Below are 20,625 nucleotides of genomic sequence, written 5' to 3' on the forward strand. Positions count from 1 at the left end.
TGGGGTGATGGTTGTACAAACCTGAGAACATACCAATAACCACTGAAATGTACACTTTAAATGGATGAATTTTTATGATGTGTGAATTATATCTCAATAAAGCTGTTATTAAAAAATAACATACTTTAGAGATCTTTCCATATCAGTATACAGAGATCATCTTCGTTTTTTTTCTTAAAGCCCCACAGTATTACATTGTATGGATGCGGCATCATTGATCTAACCAGCTCCCCAGTGATAGACTGTTAGGATATTTCACTACTATTATAATACTGCAATAAATAACTTTGTATCTATGTTACTTTACACGTATGTCAGTCTATTTGTAGGATAAAGCCTCAGGAATGGAATTACTAGATCAAAAGGTATGTACAGATTTATAATTTTAAACTGTATTGCTAAATTTCCTCCTATAGGGATAGTACCAATTTACACTCCGAGTAGTAATTTTTTAGAATTCATGTTTCCCATAGTATTGCTAACAGTGCATTATCAAACTTTTGATCTTTTGGGAGAGGGGGGCTCTAGAAGAGGGGTAAACGGGGTCTACTATATGGTGATGGAAAGAGAACTGACTCTGGGTGGTGAACACACAATGTGAGATATAGATAATGTATTGCAGAATTGTACACCTGAAATCTATGTAACTTTACTAACAATTGTCACCGCAATAAACTTTAATTTAAAAAACAAAAACAAAAAAACTTTTGAATTTTTGCCAATCTGACATGTAAAAAGGGTATCTCAGTGTACTTTTAATTTGCATTTCCATTATAGGGAATAGACTAAGCATACGTTCATGGTTCATAAACACACTTATAATATTTTCTTTTTGTATCTTCTGTTCATTTTTCTTTTGAGCTGTTGTTCCTTTTTTATTGATTACCAGGAATCTGTTATAAATTAAGGGAAAAAGTCGTATGTAATATCAACTGCAATTTTTTTCCAGGTTTTTTTTTTTGTGTGTGTTGTCTCCTGTCTTTGCTTTTGGTGCTTTTTATCATGCAAGTTACTGATTTTTAAACTGTTTTACTGAGCTCTAATTCACATATCATACAGCTCACCCATTTATAGAGTTCATTGGTTTTTAGCACAAAGAATTGTGCATCTATCACAACAATCAATTTTGGAATATTTTTATTCACCTAACAGGATAGTATGCACCCTATTTCTCCCCAAACCCCCATCCTCTGACCTAAGCAACCACACGTCTACTTTCTGTCTCTAGAGATCTTCCGAGTCTGCACGTTTCCTATAAATTGAATCATACAATATTCCTTTTGTGTCTGGCTTCTGGATACCCTTATCAGATGAATGATTTGCAAATATTTTCTCCCATTCTGGGAGGTGTCTTTTCATTTTCTTGATGGTATCATTTGCAGCACAAAAGGTTGTTTAAAACTTTGATGATGTCCGATTACACACACACACACACACACACACACACACACACACTTATTTTTATTTGTTATTTGTTTTTTTGATGTCATATCTAAGAAAGCTTTGCTTAACCCTAGGTCACAATGATTTATTCCTATGTTTTAGCTCTTGCACATTTAGTTCTATGATCCATTTTGAATTAATTTCTGTGCGTGATGTATTGAAGGGAGAAGTTACTTTTTATGTAGCTAAATTTAACAAACTTTTATTACATGGCTTCTCAATTTTCAGTTAGAAAGGGATTCTGCACTCTAAGATTATAAAGAAATTCTATGATTTACGGTTTTCCCTTTTTACATTTAAGTCTCTGACTCCTTTATAACATATCCTGGCAAACAGTATGAGATACACATCTAACTTTTTTTTTTTTTTTTACCATGGCTATCCAGTTGTTCATCACCATTTATTGAATGGTCCATCTTTTTCCCATTGATTTGAGGTACCACCTTTATCATTAATCAAAAACATTTTAAACAGTACGGTAAAAATAAAATAAAGTACAAATGGAAGACTAAAAGTACAAGAATAGACAAGAAAATAAGATTCTGAAAACAAATTGGCCTCATTCTATTATTTTGGGTAGAAAAAGCTCTTTAACAACTTTTTCAATTTTTCTCCATGGTTACTAGTCCACTTAAGTTTACTTTATCTTTTGGAGCTCTTTTGGAATTAATATTAGCCATTTGCATTTTCCCAGGAAATCACCCATCTAAGTTTTGAAATGTATTGCAAGGGAGTTGTATAAAGTATTTTTAAATCATTTTTTAAAAGTCTTCATATTTGTAGTTATGCTCTTTTTCTCGTTTAAGACTTTATATTTTTATATTTTATTCCTTTATATTCTTAATTAGGTTTATTTATCCATTTTATTTTATTCCTCCTATAATGCCTTCCTGTTTATTTGTCAAGTCTACAGGCTTTTTGTTTTGTAGTTCATAAATTTCTGGATTTTTTTAATGTTATTGATTTCTTCCTTCTGATTCCTTTAGGTTTATTGTTCTTCTTCTTCTTTTTTTTTTTTAGCTCATTGTCTTGAAAGCTCAACTCATTTACTTTTAAATCTCACTTATTTTATCCAGTCATATAATCTGTACTTTATATCCACCTATGTGGTTTGAAAGAAGAAAATAACATTTCAAAAACCAAAATAATTGACCAGGGCCAGAACTGAAGTGAAGCAAGAGGCATTCACTTTGGGTGCAAAATTTAAGAGGGTGCAAAAAAACTCAGTAATCAAGACAAATATTTTGATACAGTATTTCAGAAAATCAAATTGGAAAACTACAGCCTGGCTTCCTACTTTTATAAATAAAGTTTATTAGAACCAGGGCTAGGAATACACTAAGGTGAATGAGGCAGGGTTTAGCAAGTGTAGGAATGCATCTCACCTTTCCAAAAACCTACATATTTTGTTTATCATGGATTTTTGTACTAATTTTGACTTCTGAAAAAAATTACATTAAAATTTTACCTTGATTACTGCATCCCTTAAATTTTACCCCCAAAGTGAGTTGCTTTACTTGGCTCACCTGAGACCCAGTCCCATAATTGACTCTTGGTGGCAGTATAATCCCTTTTTTCTATTTCTTTACACTTCCCTGCAATTTCAAAATTCTGCACAATAAGCATGGATTAATGTGATTATTAGGAAAAAATATTTTGAAAAAGAAGTCAAGATTTACAGTCAAGATGACAGAGTAGGTAAACAATGTGCTTGCCTCTTCTCATGACCACATGAAAATTACAATTAAACTACAGAAAAACCATCATTCAGAATCGCCTGAAATCTAGCTGAACCAAAGCCCTACAACTAAAGACATACAGAAGAAACCACCTCAAGACTGGTAGGAGGGGTAGAGATGCAGAACAGGCTGGTCCCACATCCATGTATGACCACTAAAAGTCAGGAGGGATATCTCGGCTGTGCACATACACCCCTCCCAAGAAACGAGCAGTCCCAGACCCATACCATGTCCCCCAGCCCACAACACTAGTGTCTGGAAGAGAAGTCCCCTAATTTCTGGCTGTAAAAACCAGCAGAGATTGTGGCTGAGTGAGACAGAGGGCTGCTGGAGTCCCAGGCATTTCTCTTAAAGGGACCACAGACGGACTTACTCGCTGATGGACTCACTCGCTCTGAACTCTAGCACAGGGGAAATAACAAGAAATGTGCCAGGGACATACAGGAAGGAATGGAGTAATCTGGCTTTAGGGAGAGGGCTGGAGGGGCAGCATTCTCCCAAAGAGAAGTGCTGGCAGAATCCACTGTTTCTTTGTTGAGCAGTCCCACCTCCCGGTATGCAGATGCAGGCTGGCACCATATCTGAGTCTCTATCAACCTACCTAACACTGTTCATTCACCCACCCTTGGTGATTTCCTGAGACCCTGCCCCACCCAACTTTCGGGCCTACTCAAGCCACTACCAGTGGCTTTTCCATATAAAAGGCCAGTCTTGGTTCATGCTGTGGACTTTCCTAAAATCTCTCAAAGGTTCCCAAAACCCAAACAAGCAGCATCTGGGTTCAGCGTGTGCCATAACTCTTGCTGAGCAGCCCCAAGCCTGGCACTACCAGCAGCCAACCTCGGTTCAAGGCTTGGCCTCTCAAGGCACCTCCAAGCCCAGCAGGGAAGGCAGCCATCTGCGAACTGCTTATGGTTCATGCCGGGTTACCATGGGCAGGGCACAGGCTGTGGCTGAAGTTGGCCTAAAGGAGGTTTCCACCCAAAAGGCCCTGGGATGGCACGCCTGGTGGCCAGCTTTGGACCAAGTCAAAACATCATCCAGCTGCCTCCAAGGACAACACACCCAAAGGGCAGACTGGGCAGGCACCAGAGCCCTCCTGAAGCAAATCCTGCTCTGTAGGGTCAGCCCTTGCACCACAGATCCTCCACTGTAGTCACAGCCAGTTTTCACAATCATTCAGCCTGAGGGTTAATCCCTCCCAGTGACATGCAAACAGCAACCAAGGCTCAACTACAACAGAAGGGCACACACGACACACATAAGAGACACACCTGGAGCACCCAAGTCAGGGAGACTGCAACACTAGGCCCCACAGGACACTTACTACATGAGACCACTCTATTAAGTTCTGGAGATATAGCATCCCTACCTAATACATAGAAACAAACACAGGGAGGCAGCCAAAATGGGGTGACAAAGAAACATGTTCCAAGTGAAAGAACAGAACAAAGCTCCAGAAAAAGAACTAAACAAAATGGAGACAAGCAGTCTACCATATGCAGAGTTCAAAACACTGGCTATTAGGATGCTCAGTGATGTCAGGGAGAACTTCAACACAGAGATAGGAAACATAAAAACGAACCAGTCAGAAATAAAGAACACAATAACTAGGGTGGCTGGATGGCTCAGTTGGTTAGAGCTCAAGCTCTGAACAACAGGTTGCTAGTTCGATTCCCACATGGGCCAGTGAGCTGTGCCCTCAACAACTAGATTGAAGACAATGAGCTGCCGCTGAGCTGCCAGGGGGTGGGGGGACAACTGGATGGCTCAGTTGGTTAGAGCGTGAGCTCTGAACAACAATGTTGCTGGTTCAATTCCTGCATGGGATGGTGGGCTGTGCTCCTTGCAACTGAAGATTGCAAATGGTAACTGGACTTGGAGGTGAGCTGCACCCTCCACAACTAGACTGAAGGACAATGACTTGGAGCTGATGGGCCCTGGAGAAACACACTGTTCCCCAATATTCCCCCAATTAAAAAAATAATAACTGAATTGAAGAAGGTATCAGAGGGGATCAGCAGTAGATTAGATGAAGCAGAGGATCGAATCATTGATTTGGAAGATAAGGTAGCAGAAAACACCCAGTCAGTAGAGCAAAAAGAAAACAGAGTCCAAAAAAATGATGACAGTTTAAGGGGCCTCTGGGACAACATCAAGTGTACCAACATTTGCATCACAGGGGTACCAGAAGGAGAAGAGAGAGACCAAAGAACTGAAAACTTATTTGAAGAAATAATGGCGGAAAACTTTCCTAACCTGGTGAAGGATGTAAACATACAAGCCTAGGAAGTGCAGAGAGCCCCAAACAAGATGAACCCAAAGAGGCCAAAACCAAGATACATCATAATTAAAATGCCAAAGGTTAAAGGCAAAGAAAGAATCTTAAAAGCAGTGAGAGAAAAGCAGTTAGTTACCTACATAAGCTCCCATAAAACTGTCACATGATTTCTCAAAAGAAACTTTGCAGGGCAGAAAGGACTGGCAGGAAATAGTCAAAGTGACGAAAAGAAAGGACGTACAACTAAAATTACTCTACCCAGCAAGGCTAGCATTTAAAATGGAAGGACAGATAAAGAGTTTCCCAGACAAGAAAAAGCTAAAGGAGTTCATCACCATCAAACCAATATTATAAGGAATGTTAGAGGGACTTCTTTAAGACCAAAAAAAAAAAAAAAAAATTATGAATAGTAAAATGTCAATAGCTACATATCAACAATTAGTTTCAATGCAAATGGATTAAATGCTCCAATCAAAAGGTATAGAAGGTATAGGTCATCAAAATGGCGGTGTGAGGTGAGTCTCTGTAAAGCTCCCCTGGAATTTACAACTAATCGAACACCAATAACTCCACAAAGGACTCCCTGCACAGCAGACAGGCAAGACAAAGAGGTCCACTACTGAGTTCACCTACAGGTGGGCGAATCGCACGAGAGGGGGAGGAGGGAAGGGAGAAGTGCTGAAACGGAGCCGCACGGACACAGGACGCAGACCTAGCTCAGTGCTCTGAGCACGCTGCATCCCGGAACTACCGCAGCTACGGGAGGGGGAAGAACTCGGACTGCTAGGGCTCGGCTTATGGCCCACAGGGCTGAGGGGGCAGCATATAACACGGCTGAACCCAACGCTCACGGCAGAGACCTCGGAGAAAAGACTGAGGGAAGAAGGCTGAAAACGGTAGTTTAAGCCCTCACTGCCGAGCAGAGAACAGAAGCCTTAGGCACTGAGACTAGCCGCTCCCTCCCTACCCTCCCAGAGTTCGCCCTGCCCCCACATGCCCGGTGCTAGAAATGGAACATTAGCAGTGTCAGATCAAAAGAATAGAATATTTGCTGTGCTGATAACTGTGGACCACAGACACAGATTCGCAGCCCAACTAGTTCCGGCAAAGGGGAGGGAGCTGTGGAAGCAGGACTGGCTGTGGTGGAGGTTGCTGCCATTGCTCTGGGCCACCTGTCACAACTCACCCCGCCCCTGGCACAACCTATCTGGGCGGATTCCTGCAGGAGTAAACAGAACTGCTGAAACATACGGGCTCTGAATCTGGTGCAGGAAGAGTTTTGGAACTTCAAAAGCTCTCCGCATACCCACACGGACACTGCGCCCTGTGACCTTGGCGAACTATTAACAGAGAAGCCCGTCTCCCAGGGAATCCCCCCATTGTGTGAGAAGATGGAATAGTACAGAGAAAACATAGAACTACCGTGTGAGAGAGAAAAAAAAGGCTGCAGTCGGAGAGAAAATAAAACATTCTACCAACAAGTACTGGAAAACAAAAGAAAGACTGCTTCCTATCAACCTGTTGCAGAAGCCATTCCTGTAGATGTCTAGGAAGAGAAATAGTAAACCGGTAATTGCCATGAATAACCAAGGCAACAAAACACCTCAGAAAGAAAGTGAAAAATCTCCAGAAAAGTAAGTTAAAGATATGGAAATATGTGAATTAAATGACAGAGAATTCAAGATTGCAGTTCTGAAAAAACTCAACGAGATGCAAGAAAACACAGATAGGCAGTTAAATGAACTCAGAAACACAATCAAAGAACAGCATGAGCATTTTATGAAAGAGATTGAAATTTTTAAAAAGAACCAAATAGAATTTCTGGAGATTAAGAACTCAATAGAAGAAATTAAGAATGAAATAACCAGCTTAGGTAGTAGAGTTGACCAGATGGAGGAATGAATCAGTGACATCGAAGATAGAAACCTGGAAATGACACAGATGGATGGAGAAAGAGACTTGAGACTTAAAAGAAATGAAAGAACTCTACACGAACTTTCTGACTCCATCAGAAAGAGCAATATAAGAATAATGGGCATACCAGAAGGAGAAGAAAGAGAGAAGGGAACAGAGAATATATTTAAACAAATCGTTGATGAGAACTTCCCAAACTTATGGACAGAACTGGACCCTCGAATCCAAGAAGCAAATAGAACACCTAATTACCTCAACCCCAACAGGCCTTCTACAAGGCACATTGTATTGAAGCTGTCTAAAATCAACGACAAAGAAAGACTCCTCAAAGCAGCCAGGGAAAAGAAGATGCTAACTTACAAAGGAAAGCCCATTAGATTATCATCAGATTTTTCAGCAGAAACTCTACAAGCCAGGAGGGATTGGAACCAAATATTCAAACTATTGAAAGAGAGAAATCATGAGCCAAGAATAATATATCCAGCAAAGATATCCTTTAGATATGAAGGAGGAATAAAGACCTTTCCAGACATACAGAAGCTGAGGGAATTTTCTTTTTTTTCTTTTTATTTATTTATTTATTTTTTTATTAGTTTCAGGTGCACAAGACAAAGCAAAACTTAGACGTTTATCATTTATATCCCTCACACTGTGTGAACCCCCCTACCCCCATCCACTATCCCTCTGTACATTCCCCAAATTAATTTTCGAAACCCCGTGGCCATCTTGTGGTTACCGACTATTTTCTAAAACTCTCACCTTCCCCTTGTCCCCACCCCCCCGCCCCTCTAGCAACCCTCAGTTTTTCCTCCATGTTTCCAAAACTGTCTCTGATTAGTTTATTCACTTCTTCTTTTCTTTAGATTCTGCATATAAGTGAAATCATATGGTATTTGTCTTTCTCTGTCTGACTTATTTCACTTAACATTATGTTCTCTAGGTCCATCCATGTTGTTGCAAATGGTAAGATTTCTTTCTTCTTTATGGCTGCATAATACTCCATTGTATAAATGTACCACAGTTTCTTAATCCAGGCATCTACGATGGGCATTTCGGTTGTTTCCATGTTGGCTATTGTGTATAGTGCTGCAATAAACATAGGAGTGCATAAAGATTTTTGAATTGGAGTTTTGGATTTCTCGGGATAGATACCTAGGAGTGGGGTTGCTGGATCATAAGGTACTTCCATTTTCATATTTTTGAGATACCTCCATACTGTTTTCCATAGTGGCTGCACCAATCTGCATTCCCACCAACAGTGCACCAGCGTTCCCTTTTCTCCACATCCTTGCCAGCACTTGTTGTTTGTTGATTTATTGATGATAGCCATTCTGACTGGGGTGAGGTCGTATCTCATTGTGGTTTTTATTTGCATTTCTCTGATGGTTAGTGAGGTTGAGCATTTCTTCATATGTCTCTTTGCCATCTGTATGTCCTTTTTAGAAAAATGTCTCTTCCATGCCTAAATGGCCATTTAATCTATGACAATGGCAGCAAGAATATACGGTGGGGTAAACACAGTCTATTCAATAAATGGTGCTGGGAAACCTGGACAGACACATGCAAAAAGATGAAGCTGGATCACCTCCTTACACCACACACAAAAATAAATGCAAAAATGGCTTAAAGATTTAAATGTAAGATCTGAAACCATAAAATTCCTAGAAGAAAACATAGGAAGAAACTTCACAGACATTACCCGGAGTAAGATTTTTACTGATATATCCCCTCGTGCCAGGGAAGTAAGGGAAAAAATAAACACGTGGGATTACATCAAACTAAAAAGCTTTTTCACAGCAAAGGAAACCATCAATAAAACAAAAAGGGATCCTACTGAATGGGAAAAGATATTTGCCAATGATATATCTGATAAGGGGTTAATATCACAAATTTATAAAAAACTCACTCAACTCAACTCCAAAAAAACAAACAACCCAACTAAAAAAAAAAGAGAATTTTCTAATACACGACCTGCACTACAAGAAATACTAAAAGAGGCTATTCGACCACCATCAACAGGGACAATTTGTGGCAACCAAAACTCAAAACGGGGGAGAATAAAGGCCTGAACCGGAATACGGCAATGGAGAAAGTAAGCGTGCTAAAGAAAATGGAATACTCTAAATATCAAACTTTCTTTTACATAAACTTAAGGGTAACCACTCAAAAAAAAAAAAAAAAAAAATCCAGAACTGAAATACATACTGTAATAAAAGAAGAAACAGAGGGAAACATCATAGAATACCACCACACAGAAATAATAGACAACAACAAAAAGGCAAAGAAACAATGCAGACACAGCCTTACCAGAAAACTAAAGATAGAATGACAGGAAATCCTCACATATGAATAATCACCCTAAATGTAAATGGACTGAACTCACCAATAAAAAGGCACAGAGTAGCAGATTGGATAAAAAAACTAAACCCTACCATATGCTGTCTCCAAGAGACACATCTCAGCCACAAGGACAAGCATAGACTCAAACTGAAAGGGTGGAAATTGACACTCCAAGCAAATGGTACCCAGAGAAAATCAGGTGTAGCCATAATGATATCAGATGAAACAGACTTCAAGGTGAAAAAGATAACAAGAGACAAAGATGGACATTTCATAATGGTGAAGGGGACTATACAACAAGAAGACATAAAAGTCATCAATATTTATGCCCCCAAACAGGGAGCACCGAAATATTCCAAGGAACTACTAACAGAACTAAAGTGAGAAACTGACCAAAACACAATTATACTAGGGGACTTAAATACATCATTGACAGCTATGGATAGATCATCCAAACAGAAAATAAATAACGAAATAGCAGCCCTAAATGACACATTACATGAAATGGACATAATTGACATTTATAGAGCACTTCATCCTAAAACATCAGACTATACATTCTTTTCTAGTGTACAAGGAACATTCTCAAGGATAGACCATATATTGGGACATAAAATCAGTCTCAGCAAATTTAAGAAGATTGAAATCATACCAAGCATATTCTCTGATCACAAGGCTTTGAAACTGGATATCAACTGCAAAAAGAAAGCGGGAAAAAACACAAATACATGGAGATTAAACAACATACTTTTAAAGAATGACTGGGTCAAAGAGAAGTTAGAGGAGAGATCAAAAGATACATAGAAACAAATGACAATGAAAATACATCCTACCAAAATTTTTGGGAGGCAGCGAAAGCAGTTTTAAGAGGGAAATTTATCTCATTACAGGCCTATCTCAAGAAACAAGAAAACTCCCAAATAAATAACTTCATGTTATACCTTAAAGAACGAGAAAAAGAAGAACAAGTAAAACCCAAGGTCAGCAGAAGAAAGGAAACAACAAAAATTAGAGCAGAACTAAATGAAATAGAGAACAAAAAGACAATAGAAAAAATTAATGTGACAAAGAGCTGCTTCTTTGAAAAGATTAACAAAATTGACAAACCCGTGGCCAGACTCACTAAGATAAAATGAAAGAAGACACTAATTAACAAAATCAGAACCGAAAACGGGGAAGTTATCATGGACTCCACAGAAATACAAATGATCATCCAAGAATACTTTGAAGTACTATATGCCACCAAATTCAATAACCTAGAAGAAATGGACAAGTTCTTAGAAACATATAGCCTTCCTTGGCTGAACCATGAAGAACTGGAAAATCTAAACAGACTGATCACCAGCAACGAAATTGAATCAGTCATCCAACACCTTCCCAAAAGCAAAAGTCCAGGACCAGATGGCTTCACTAGTGAATTCTACCAAACCTTCAAAGAGGATCTAATACCAATCCTGCTCAAACTCTTCCAAAAAATTGAAGAAGAGACAGTACTCCCTAACTCATTTTATGAGGCCAACATTACCCTGATACCAAAACCTGGTAAGGACAGCCCAAAAAAAGAAAACTACAGACCAATATCTCTGATGAATACCGATGCAAAAATCCTAAATAAAATTCTAGCAAATCGAATACAACAATGCATTAAAAAGATTATTCATCATGACCAAGTGGGGTTCATCCCCAGGGCACAAGGATGGCTCAACATCCGCAAATCCTTCAATGTGATACATCACATAAATAAAATAAAGGACAAAAATCATATGATTATATCAATTGATGCAGAAAAAGCATTTGACAAGATACAACATCAATTTATGATTAAAACACTTAATAAAATAGGTATAGAAGGAAAATACCTTAACATAATAAAGGCCATATATGACAAGCCCTCTGCTAATCTCATAATTAATGGTGAAAAACTGAAGCCCTTTGCTCTACGTTCAGGAACACGACAGGGCTGTCCCCTATCACCTCTGCTTTTCAACATAGTGTTGGAAGTCCTTGCCAGAGCAATCAGGCAAGAGAAAGAAATAAAAGGCATCCAAATTGGGAATGAAGAAGTTAAATTATCACTCGTGGCAGATGACATATGCTATATATAGAAAACCCTAAAGACTCCACCAAAAAGCTATTAGAAACAATCAACGAATACAGTAAAGCTGCTGGCTACAAAATCAACGCACAAAGTCCATTGCTTTCCTATATACTAACAATGAAATCTCAGAAAAAGAAATTCAAAAAACAAGTCCTTTTGCAATTGCAGCAAAAAGAATAAAACACCTAGGAATCAACTTAACCAAGGATGTGAAAGACCTGTATGCTGAAAACTGTAAGACATTTTTGAAAGAAATTGAAGAATACACAAAGAAATGGAAAGACATTCTGCGCTCATGGATTGGAAGAATCAATATAGTTAGAATGGCTATATTACCCAAAGCAATATACAGATTCAATGCAATCCCCATCAAAATCCCAATGGCATATTTTAAAGAAATAGAAAAAAAAAATCATTAGATTTGTTTGGAACCACAAAAGACCCCGAATAGCCAAAGCAATCTTAAGAAAAAAGAACAATAATGGAGGTATCACACTTCCTGACTTTGGCTTGTACTACAGGGCTACAATAATCAAAACACCATGGTATTGGCAGAAAAACAGACACATAGACCAATGGAATAGAATTGAGAACCCAGAAAAAAAATCACATAAATATGGACAGATAATTTTTGACAAAGAAGCTAAAAACATACAATGGAGGAAAGACAGCCTCTTCAATAAATGGTGCTGGGAGAATTGGATAGCCACGTGCAAAAGAATGAAACTGGACTGCTATTTGTCGCCATGTACCAAAGTTAATTCAAAATGGATCAAAGACTTAAGCATAAGACCTGACACAATAAACTGCATAGAAGAAAACATAGGTACTAAACATATGGACCTTGGGTTCAAAGAGCATTTTATGAATTTGACTCCAAAGGCAATGGAAGTAAAAGCTAAAATAAACGAATGGCACTATATCAAACTTAAAAGCTTCTGCACAGCAAAAGAAACCATCAACAAAATAAAGAGGCCACCAACTGAATGGGAGAAGATTTTTGCAAACAGTGCCTCCGATAAGGGGCTAATATCCAGAATATACAAGGAACTCATGCAACTCAACAACAAAAAAACTAACAACCCAATTGAAAAATGGGCAGAGGACTTGAAGAGACATTTCTCCAAAGAGGACATACAAATGGCAAATAGACATATGAAAAAATGCTCAACATCACTAATCATCAGAGAAATGCAAATAAAAACCACAATGAGATATCACCTCACCGCATTCAGAATGGCTATCATCAACAAGACAAATAGTAATAAGTGTTGGAGAGGCTGTGGAGAAAAAGGAACCCTCATCCACTGTTGGTGGGAATGCAGACTGGTGCAGCCGTTATGGAAGGTAGTGTGGAGGTTCCTCAAAAAATTACGAATAGAATTGCCATATGACCCAGGAATCCCTCTCCTGGGTATCTACCCAAAAATCTGAAAACATTTAGAGATAAAGTCACGTGTGCTCCAATGTTCATTGCAGCTTTGTTTACGGTGGCCAAGACATGGAAACAACCAAAATGTCCTTCGATAGATGAATGGATAAAGAAGTTGTGGTATATATACACAATGGAATACTATTCGGCGGTAGGAAAAGATGATATAGGAACATTTGTGACAACATGAATGGATCTTGAGAGTGTAATGCTGAGCGAAATAAGTCAGACAGAAAAAGCAGAGAACCATGTGATTTCACTGATATGTGGTATATAAACCAAAAACAACAAAAGAACAAGACAAACAAATGAGAAACAGAAACTCATAGACACAGACAATAGTTTAGTGGTTACTAGAGGGTAAGGGGGGTGGGGGGTGGGAGATGAGGGTAAGGGCAATCAAATATATGGTGATGGAAGGAGAACTGACTCTGGGTGGTGAACACACAATGGGATTTATAGATGATGTAATACAGAATTGCACACCTGAAATCTATGTAATTTTACTAACAATTGTCACCCCAATAAATTTAAAAAAAAATAAGAGGTCCAAATTTCCAAGTATAAAACAAATAAGTCATGGCAATGTAATATACAGCATAGGGAATATTGTAGTCAATGATATAGTCAATAATATTGTGATAATGTGGTGCGGTGTTCAGATGGCTGCTGGACTTATCATCGTGATCACTTCTTTAGGTATATAAATGTTGTATAACTATGGCGTACCTCTGAAACTAATATAATATTGTATGTTAACTATATTTTAATAAAAATCTTTTTTAAAAAGAAGAATATTCAGGATCCTGATTTGAGAAGCCATGATAGGTTTCTCTAGATTAATAGTAACTTGATCGATCCAAACAACGTATGGAGTTTAGTTCATAGTAATGTATGAATGACAGCTTCTTAGAATGGTACATTCTTGAAGTGTACCATGGTAATATAAGATGATAACAATGTGGCAAAGTGGGTGTACTTATCTTTACAACTTTTCCGTAAATCTGAAATTATTCTAAAATACTCGATGATGTTCCTTGTGGTTTCACCATGGGGTTTGCAGGAAGCAAAACACTAGTGTGCGGATGGCCCTGCAGTTTCGAATGGCTTGAACTATCTGGTAATTTGAAGGAAGAAAGACACTAAGACACTGCTATTGATAAAATTAAACTATCATGGTCAAGGTTATCACAAACTCTCAACTGGCCAGCATGTAGGATTGGTGAGGAACTGTGGAAAAGCAGGTTCAAAGCCAGGCCATTGGGAGCACTCTTAGCATGGTGTGAGAACGAGGGACTAAAGCTGGTAGACATCATGGGAACATCCAATTAGTTCTGTAGCAGGAAAGCTATTCATCCTTACGCAGTCCCGCGCAGGCTGGGTTCACCACAGCAACAATTAGCTGCCTATCTTCCTTTGACTTTAGCAGCTGTGGCAAAATCTTCTCTGATCAACCAACATGGACCTCACAGTTGGTGATGCCTGCAGAACAGAGGCCCACATGACATAACTCAAAACTCAAGCCCAACTTTAGTGGCAGGGAGCTTCCACTTTACAGAAATGTACAGGAGCCAGGGCTCTGCCATTTCCTTTGGATCTAGCATACCTCTGAATAACAATGAAAAAAATGCTTTTGGACTTGCTTTGTTTTTTACAATGTGCTTTCCCTTACAATATCTCAATAGGTATTTCAGCTTGAGACTAGACAGTGTTATTTTAAAACTTTGTGACTCACACAGCACGTAAGTACCTATACGAAGAAGAGAACCTTGACTTTTACCCAAGTGCTTTCTGTTATATTGGAGGTTTTCACAGAGCCTCAGGAGTTGTATGGAGCGGAGATAGAGGGGACAAGGGGGATCAGTTTTCCACATTGCAGTCTGAGATAAGATTTTGTTCAAAGAAAAGATTCTGTTGCTAAAAATAGCCTGAAACCTATTGTATTGTGTTATGATGCCTTATGAGTGTAAGGTCAAGAGGCTCTTCTATATTATCCAAAGTTTTGCTAAGTTCTCTTCCTATCAGCTGGGCCTGTTCCTTCCCTCAGACTCTGCTTCTGGATAGAAAAAAAAGGTTAGCTATTGGGATCACTTCCAGAAGGCCATTCAGGACCCATCTCTGACCACTGCAGAACAGCATCCCTTCCTCCCCACAGGTCATGGACACAGTAGATGCCCTTTCCCACACAACCCCTCCCACAGCACAGAAACAACTGCAGCTCCTCATTTCTCCCTCAACTGTGAGCACTGCACCATTGGAGGCTGAAGTCCACCTGGTGTCCTCTACCACCTGCTTCACCACCTCAATGCCAAGTACCTGGGAGGCATATTGAGCCAGAGAGAGGCCAATCACACCTGAGGAGGTAAGAGAGGATAAGAGGAGGGTATTTTAGGGTTTTAAACCAAGGAGGTTATGCCTGTGCCACTACTGCCACCTCCCTACCTCGGTGCCGGGTGGATGGGGTTTGGGAGCAAAGCAGCATGGAGATTCTGCCCTGGGTTGCCACTTGCCAGTCCCACAGCAGATGTCAAGGAGGATAGTGTTAGAGGTGATTCCACTCAGATCCCCAATGGTCCAATACAGCATCTCTGCACCAGCAGTATTAACCTGGAAAAAGGAGTCTGGAGTGATACGGATCTTCAAGGCCAAGAGATCTTCAAAGAGGTCAGGTTCCCCAAATAGGAGCTGGTAGGAGGACTGCTGATGGCTGCAACAGGTCATGGTGCTAGGAAAGAACAAAAGAAGGAAGCAATGGAATGGTAGATTATTCTACCTCTAGTGGTTGGTGGGAGGGGCAGGCTCCAGCGTCTCAGCTAGGAGACACAGCCTCCTTGGCATGGCCCTGAGAACTCAGATGGAGTTCCCCTCTCGGGGGATAGAGGCACATGCAGACACGCTCTCATCTACAGTGTGGCCTGGGTTCCTGGACCTAGCTGGTCATGAGGGCCAGTACCACTTAGCCCATATCCTCTGTGATCAGCAGCCCTACTGCCCCCATCCACAACCCAGACTACGGCAAGCCATCAGTCTCCTTGCTGTTTGGCTGCTCAGGTTTACCTTTCCTGGAAGTAAAGTGATATCAAGTCACAGACTGCTCCTGGCCCTTCGGTGAAAAATTCCTTTATGGTCTCCTCTGAACACAGAGCTCCCCCTGCCCAGACCACAATATCACGAGTTAAGCAAAGACTCATCTCACATATTTTCTCTCCTAGCTCTATAATAATCAGCCCTGCAGTAGTCAGACAAGATGGCACATTTCTCAAATCCTATTATAAATAACACTTAACATAAAGCAATGTTCTATAGGACAAAAAAGCTATTTTTACATCTCAGTAGAAGCACTGCTTTGCTTATCGGCTTTTGACAAATCCTATGCAAGAGACACACATTTTCTCTAGTCTGAGCCCCTTTCCTAGTTCTCTAAAGAAAGTGTGAATTGTTCTTGCTGTAAACAGGAGCTAAACTAAGCTTTTCTCCCATCACAAAGAAGCAATAACCTTTCAATTCCCGTCATACTTCTCCACTTCAAACATCCTAACCACCCACCCAAACACCACTTCAGAGGACATGAGTGCTAGGAGAAAGAAAAGTACTATAAAGAGAGTGAGCATGGTAACTAAATCCTTTCTTTGAATTCAGAACATTTTAAAATTCTTACATCACTACAGAGAACCTAACCATTAGCTTGACACACAAGAATATATGACAGTAAAATATGTTGGAACTATAGAGTTAAAAGGCCAGGAATCAATGACCTGAGTTCAAGCCCTAGCTTGGCTATTTCTTAGCTTTTTAACCTTGGGTACTTCTGTGCCTCATTTGCCCATCTGTGCAATAAGGGTGAGAACACTTTTCCTTCTCTTGCCTACTTTGTAAGTTGGTGGAGATGATCACACAAGTATAAGAATGTTTTAACGTGGGAATGTTTGAAAGCTCTAAGTGCATTGTAAATGTAAATGGGTTATTTGGGTTATGAAATGTTATTTGGGTTACAAAATTCTGACTATATTCTAGTCTCCATCGAATTGGGTTTCCAATTCAGTAGAGCACCTACTAATTTCCATGGGCAAAGTTCTTGTGAAAATCCTTAGGGGTCCTCACATGATAATTAATTTGGTTACCTTGCCTCAGTTTCTGCAGTGTGATAATGCCAGCAGCATGGTTAAAGAGTATCCTTCCACGTTTCCCCCAAAAATAAGACCTATGCGGTCTATAAGCCCTAGCATGATTTTTCAGGATGACATCCCCTGAACATAAGCCCTAATGCATCTTTTGGAACAAAAATTAATGTAAGACCCAGTCTTATTTTCAGGGAAACACAGTAGTCATCTCCTCCTCCTCACCCCCAACCCCAATTCCTGACCCACACAGATGTTCTGTGGATGTGTAGTTTCTGCTATGTGCACTGAAACGCCCCCAAACCAACTAAAGCATAGTAACAGTAAGGGTTACTACAGAAGCTGCTCCTTAGCATCCTGCCTTAATTCCTGAGGGTGGAAAGTGATGATGCCTACTGTGTGCCCTTGGCTACTGGTGCAGACTGTGAGCTCATGCCAGTGTCCACCTTCATGAAACAGAAGGCGGGTTTCTACTGGGGATTGTTGAAGGAGTACTTCGTAGTATTAGGAAGAGAACAGTATTATTGCACAGGCAAAACTTACAAGTTCCACATGTGATTCATGCTGGGTGATTATTACTGCTGAATTGTAACCCCTTCCAAAATTCATATGTTTAAGTACCTCAGAATGTGACCATATTTGGAGATAAGGTCTTTGAAGAGATGATTAAGTTAAAGTGAGGCCCTAATCCAATCTGACTAATGTCCTCATAAGAAAAAGAAATTTGGTCACACAAAGAGACACCAGGATGCAGACACAGAGGAAAGACCATGTGAAGACACAGTGAGAAGATGGTCATCTATAAGCCAAGGAGAGAGGCCTCAGAAGAAACCAAGTTGCCAGCATCTTAATCTTGGACATCTAGCCTTCAGAACGCTGAGAAAAATAAATTTCTGTTGTTTTAAGCCACCCAGTCTGTAGTATTTTGTTATGGCAGCCCTAGCAAACTAATATAGTGAGACAAGAAACATGATCCCTACCCTTTGACCTTCCAGAGGGATATTATCCATTGTATTCCAAACAGTAAGCTCCATGAAGGCTTAGAGTTGTACCCTTAGTCTGGCACATAAGAGTTGCTCAATAATGATTACTGAAAGAAGGTGTGAATGAATGAACCAGACAGGTATTTTATTTGTATGTAGAATCTCAGGTTATTCTATATATAGTATGGAATACAATAATCTTCCATTTATGTTAATTTCTTCTGGCAGCAATTCCTAATATACTACTAAGCTGCTATGATTTCATTCTTACTTATAAATTCCTGATATAAGCCCATCATTTAAAAAAATTTCTTCATATAACCAGGTGCCAACTACACCGTAATTTAGTTGGCTCCTTCATTTCCTCCTGATGAATACAAGTCAAATGCAATCCTAATTTAGTTGTTGAGATGTCAAAAATTCTTCAAGCCAATCTTTTCAAACACGAGCTTGTTGCTACCACAACAGGACATTCTGTCTGATTTACTAGATCATTTAGTTTTCATAATACATGTGTTCTAGGTCCACTATAGTTTTCAAACAATACTGAAATTATGCATGGAAGGGGAAGTTATACCAAAACACAGGGCTGCCTGAGAGGGTAAAATCAATTAAGGCTGGACTTGGTCACTTTTGGTATAATTTCACATAAACGCAATATAAGATATGCTTAGCTATCCTGAGTATATTTTTCAAATTTTGAAGTTGGTGATTTAAAGAAAGACTGGTTCATCTCTTGTTTACTGGCTTGTTGACAAGGAATGTTGTTTTGGAAGCAAGATTCAAATGTCACTGAGGACCTGGAAGGATGGGAAATTGAAAAAGTGAGTCTGACCTAGAAGGTAATGGGTAAGTGAAAATGAAATATAGCTTCTCCATTGTATGAGCTCAGGCCTTGGTTTCTTCACTTATAAAACAGAGACTGAAATTTTTATTCTTATATAGAAATGCCGAAGTATTAAGAGTGAGGGGGCCTGTGATCAGATTATAACATATAAATATATCAAATCAACACACTACAATTTAAAATTACACAGTACTATATGCCAATTATATCTCAATAAAAACAAAATTTAAAAAAGGAGTGAAGGGGCCTTCTGGTTAAAAATAACAGAATATTTCTTGCAAAAATCCTAGTAAAATGAAATAAAGGAATAAAAAATATATAAGCTTATTTAAGCTCCTTGCTCCACCAATTCTCCCTTCTCTCCTCCTGCATCATCATTTTTCTCCCTCATTGCTGGATCTGTCCCATCAATATACAAGCATGCTCTTACCCTCCCATATTTAAAAAGAAAGAGGATGAGTGAAAAAAGTAAAAGGATTAAGAAGTACAAATTGCCAGTTATAAAAAGTCATGAGGATGTAAAGTACAGCATAGGGAATATAGTCAATAATATTGTAATAACTATGTGTGGTGTCAAATGGTTCCTAGACTTATCAGGGGATCAGTTCATAAGTTATATAAATGTCTAATCACTATGTTGTACACCTGAAACTAATATAATATTGCATATCAACTGTAATTGGAAAATAAATTTATATAAAAAAGGGAACCTTCTTGACCCCTCTTTCCCCACCAGCCACTGTTCACTTCCCTCCTCCTTTTTGTAGCAACTTTTCAAAACATTGTATATACAGTTGACCCTTGAACAACAAAGAGTTTGAACTGCAGGGTCCACTTGTATGTAGATTTTTCTCAATAAATATGTACAGTACTGTAAATGTATTTTCTCTTCCTTATGATTTTCTTAATGACATTTTCTTTCTCCAGATTACTTTATTATAAGAATATAATATATAATATTAGGTTGGTACAAAAGTATTTGCGGTTTTTGCATTTTTAACCCTTTAAACCACAATTATTTTTGCACCAACCTAATATATATAGAAAATATGTGTTAATTGACTATTTATGTTATCGGTAAGGCTTCTGGTAAACAGTAGGCTATTAGTAGTTAAGTTTTTGAGGAGTCAAAAGTTATATGCAGATTTTCGACTGCACGAGGGTCTGCACCCCTAATCCCCATGTTGTTGAAGAGTCAAATGTATTCACAGCTTCCCATTCCTCTCCTTTTATTCATCCACTCGAATCAGGCCCCCATCCTTCCACCAAAAAGTTCATATTAAGGTCACCAATGACCTTGTGATGCAGTTCAATGGTCAATTCTCAGTCCTCATCTTACTAGCCCTGGCACTCGTAGGTACTCACTCAGCAGCATTTGGCACAGCTGATGAGCTCCCCCTCCTCAGTTCACTGTCTTCACTTGTCTTTCA

At 39.2% G+C, this 20,625-nt stretch overlaps 1 protein-coding gene across 1 annotated transcript in view; it reads right to left on the reverse strand.

The window, feature by feature from the left end:
• The window catches only part of TRMT2B (tRNA methyltransferase 2B), a gene marked incomplete at its 5' end in the record, with an annotated part of 53,905 nt that overhangs the window by 11,823 nt on the left and 21,457 nt on the right, over positions 1 to 20,625 (reverse strand). The window contains 7 exon segments of the mRNA XM_074323302.2: positions 14,272 to 14,318; positions 14,320 to 14,372; positions 14,610 to 14,729; positions 15,500 to 15,601; positions 15,758 to 15,972; positions 16,305 to 16,513; positions 17,762 to 17,866. Of these exon segments, the coding sequence (XP_074179403.2) occupies positions 14,272 to 14,318; positions 14,320 to 14,372; positions 14,610 to 14,729; positions 15,500 to 15,601; positions 15,758 to 15,972; positions 16,305 to 16,513; positions 17,762 to 17,866 (851 nt within the window).

The sequence above is a fragment of the Rhinolophus sinicus genome, chromosome 18, assembly GCF_057876585.1.
Source record: "Rhinolophus sinicus isolate RSI-liver-muscle chromosome 18, RSI-T2T, whole genome shotgun sequence".
Taxonomy (NCBI): domain Eukaryota; kingdom Metazoa; phylum Chordata; class Mammalia; order Chiroptera; family Rhinolophidae; genus Rhinolophus; species Rhinolophus sinicus.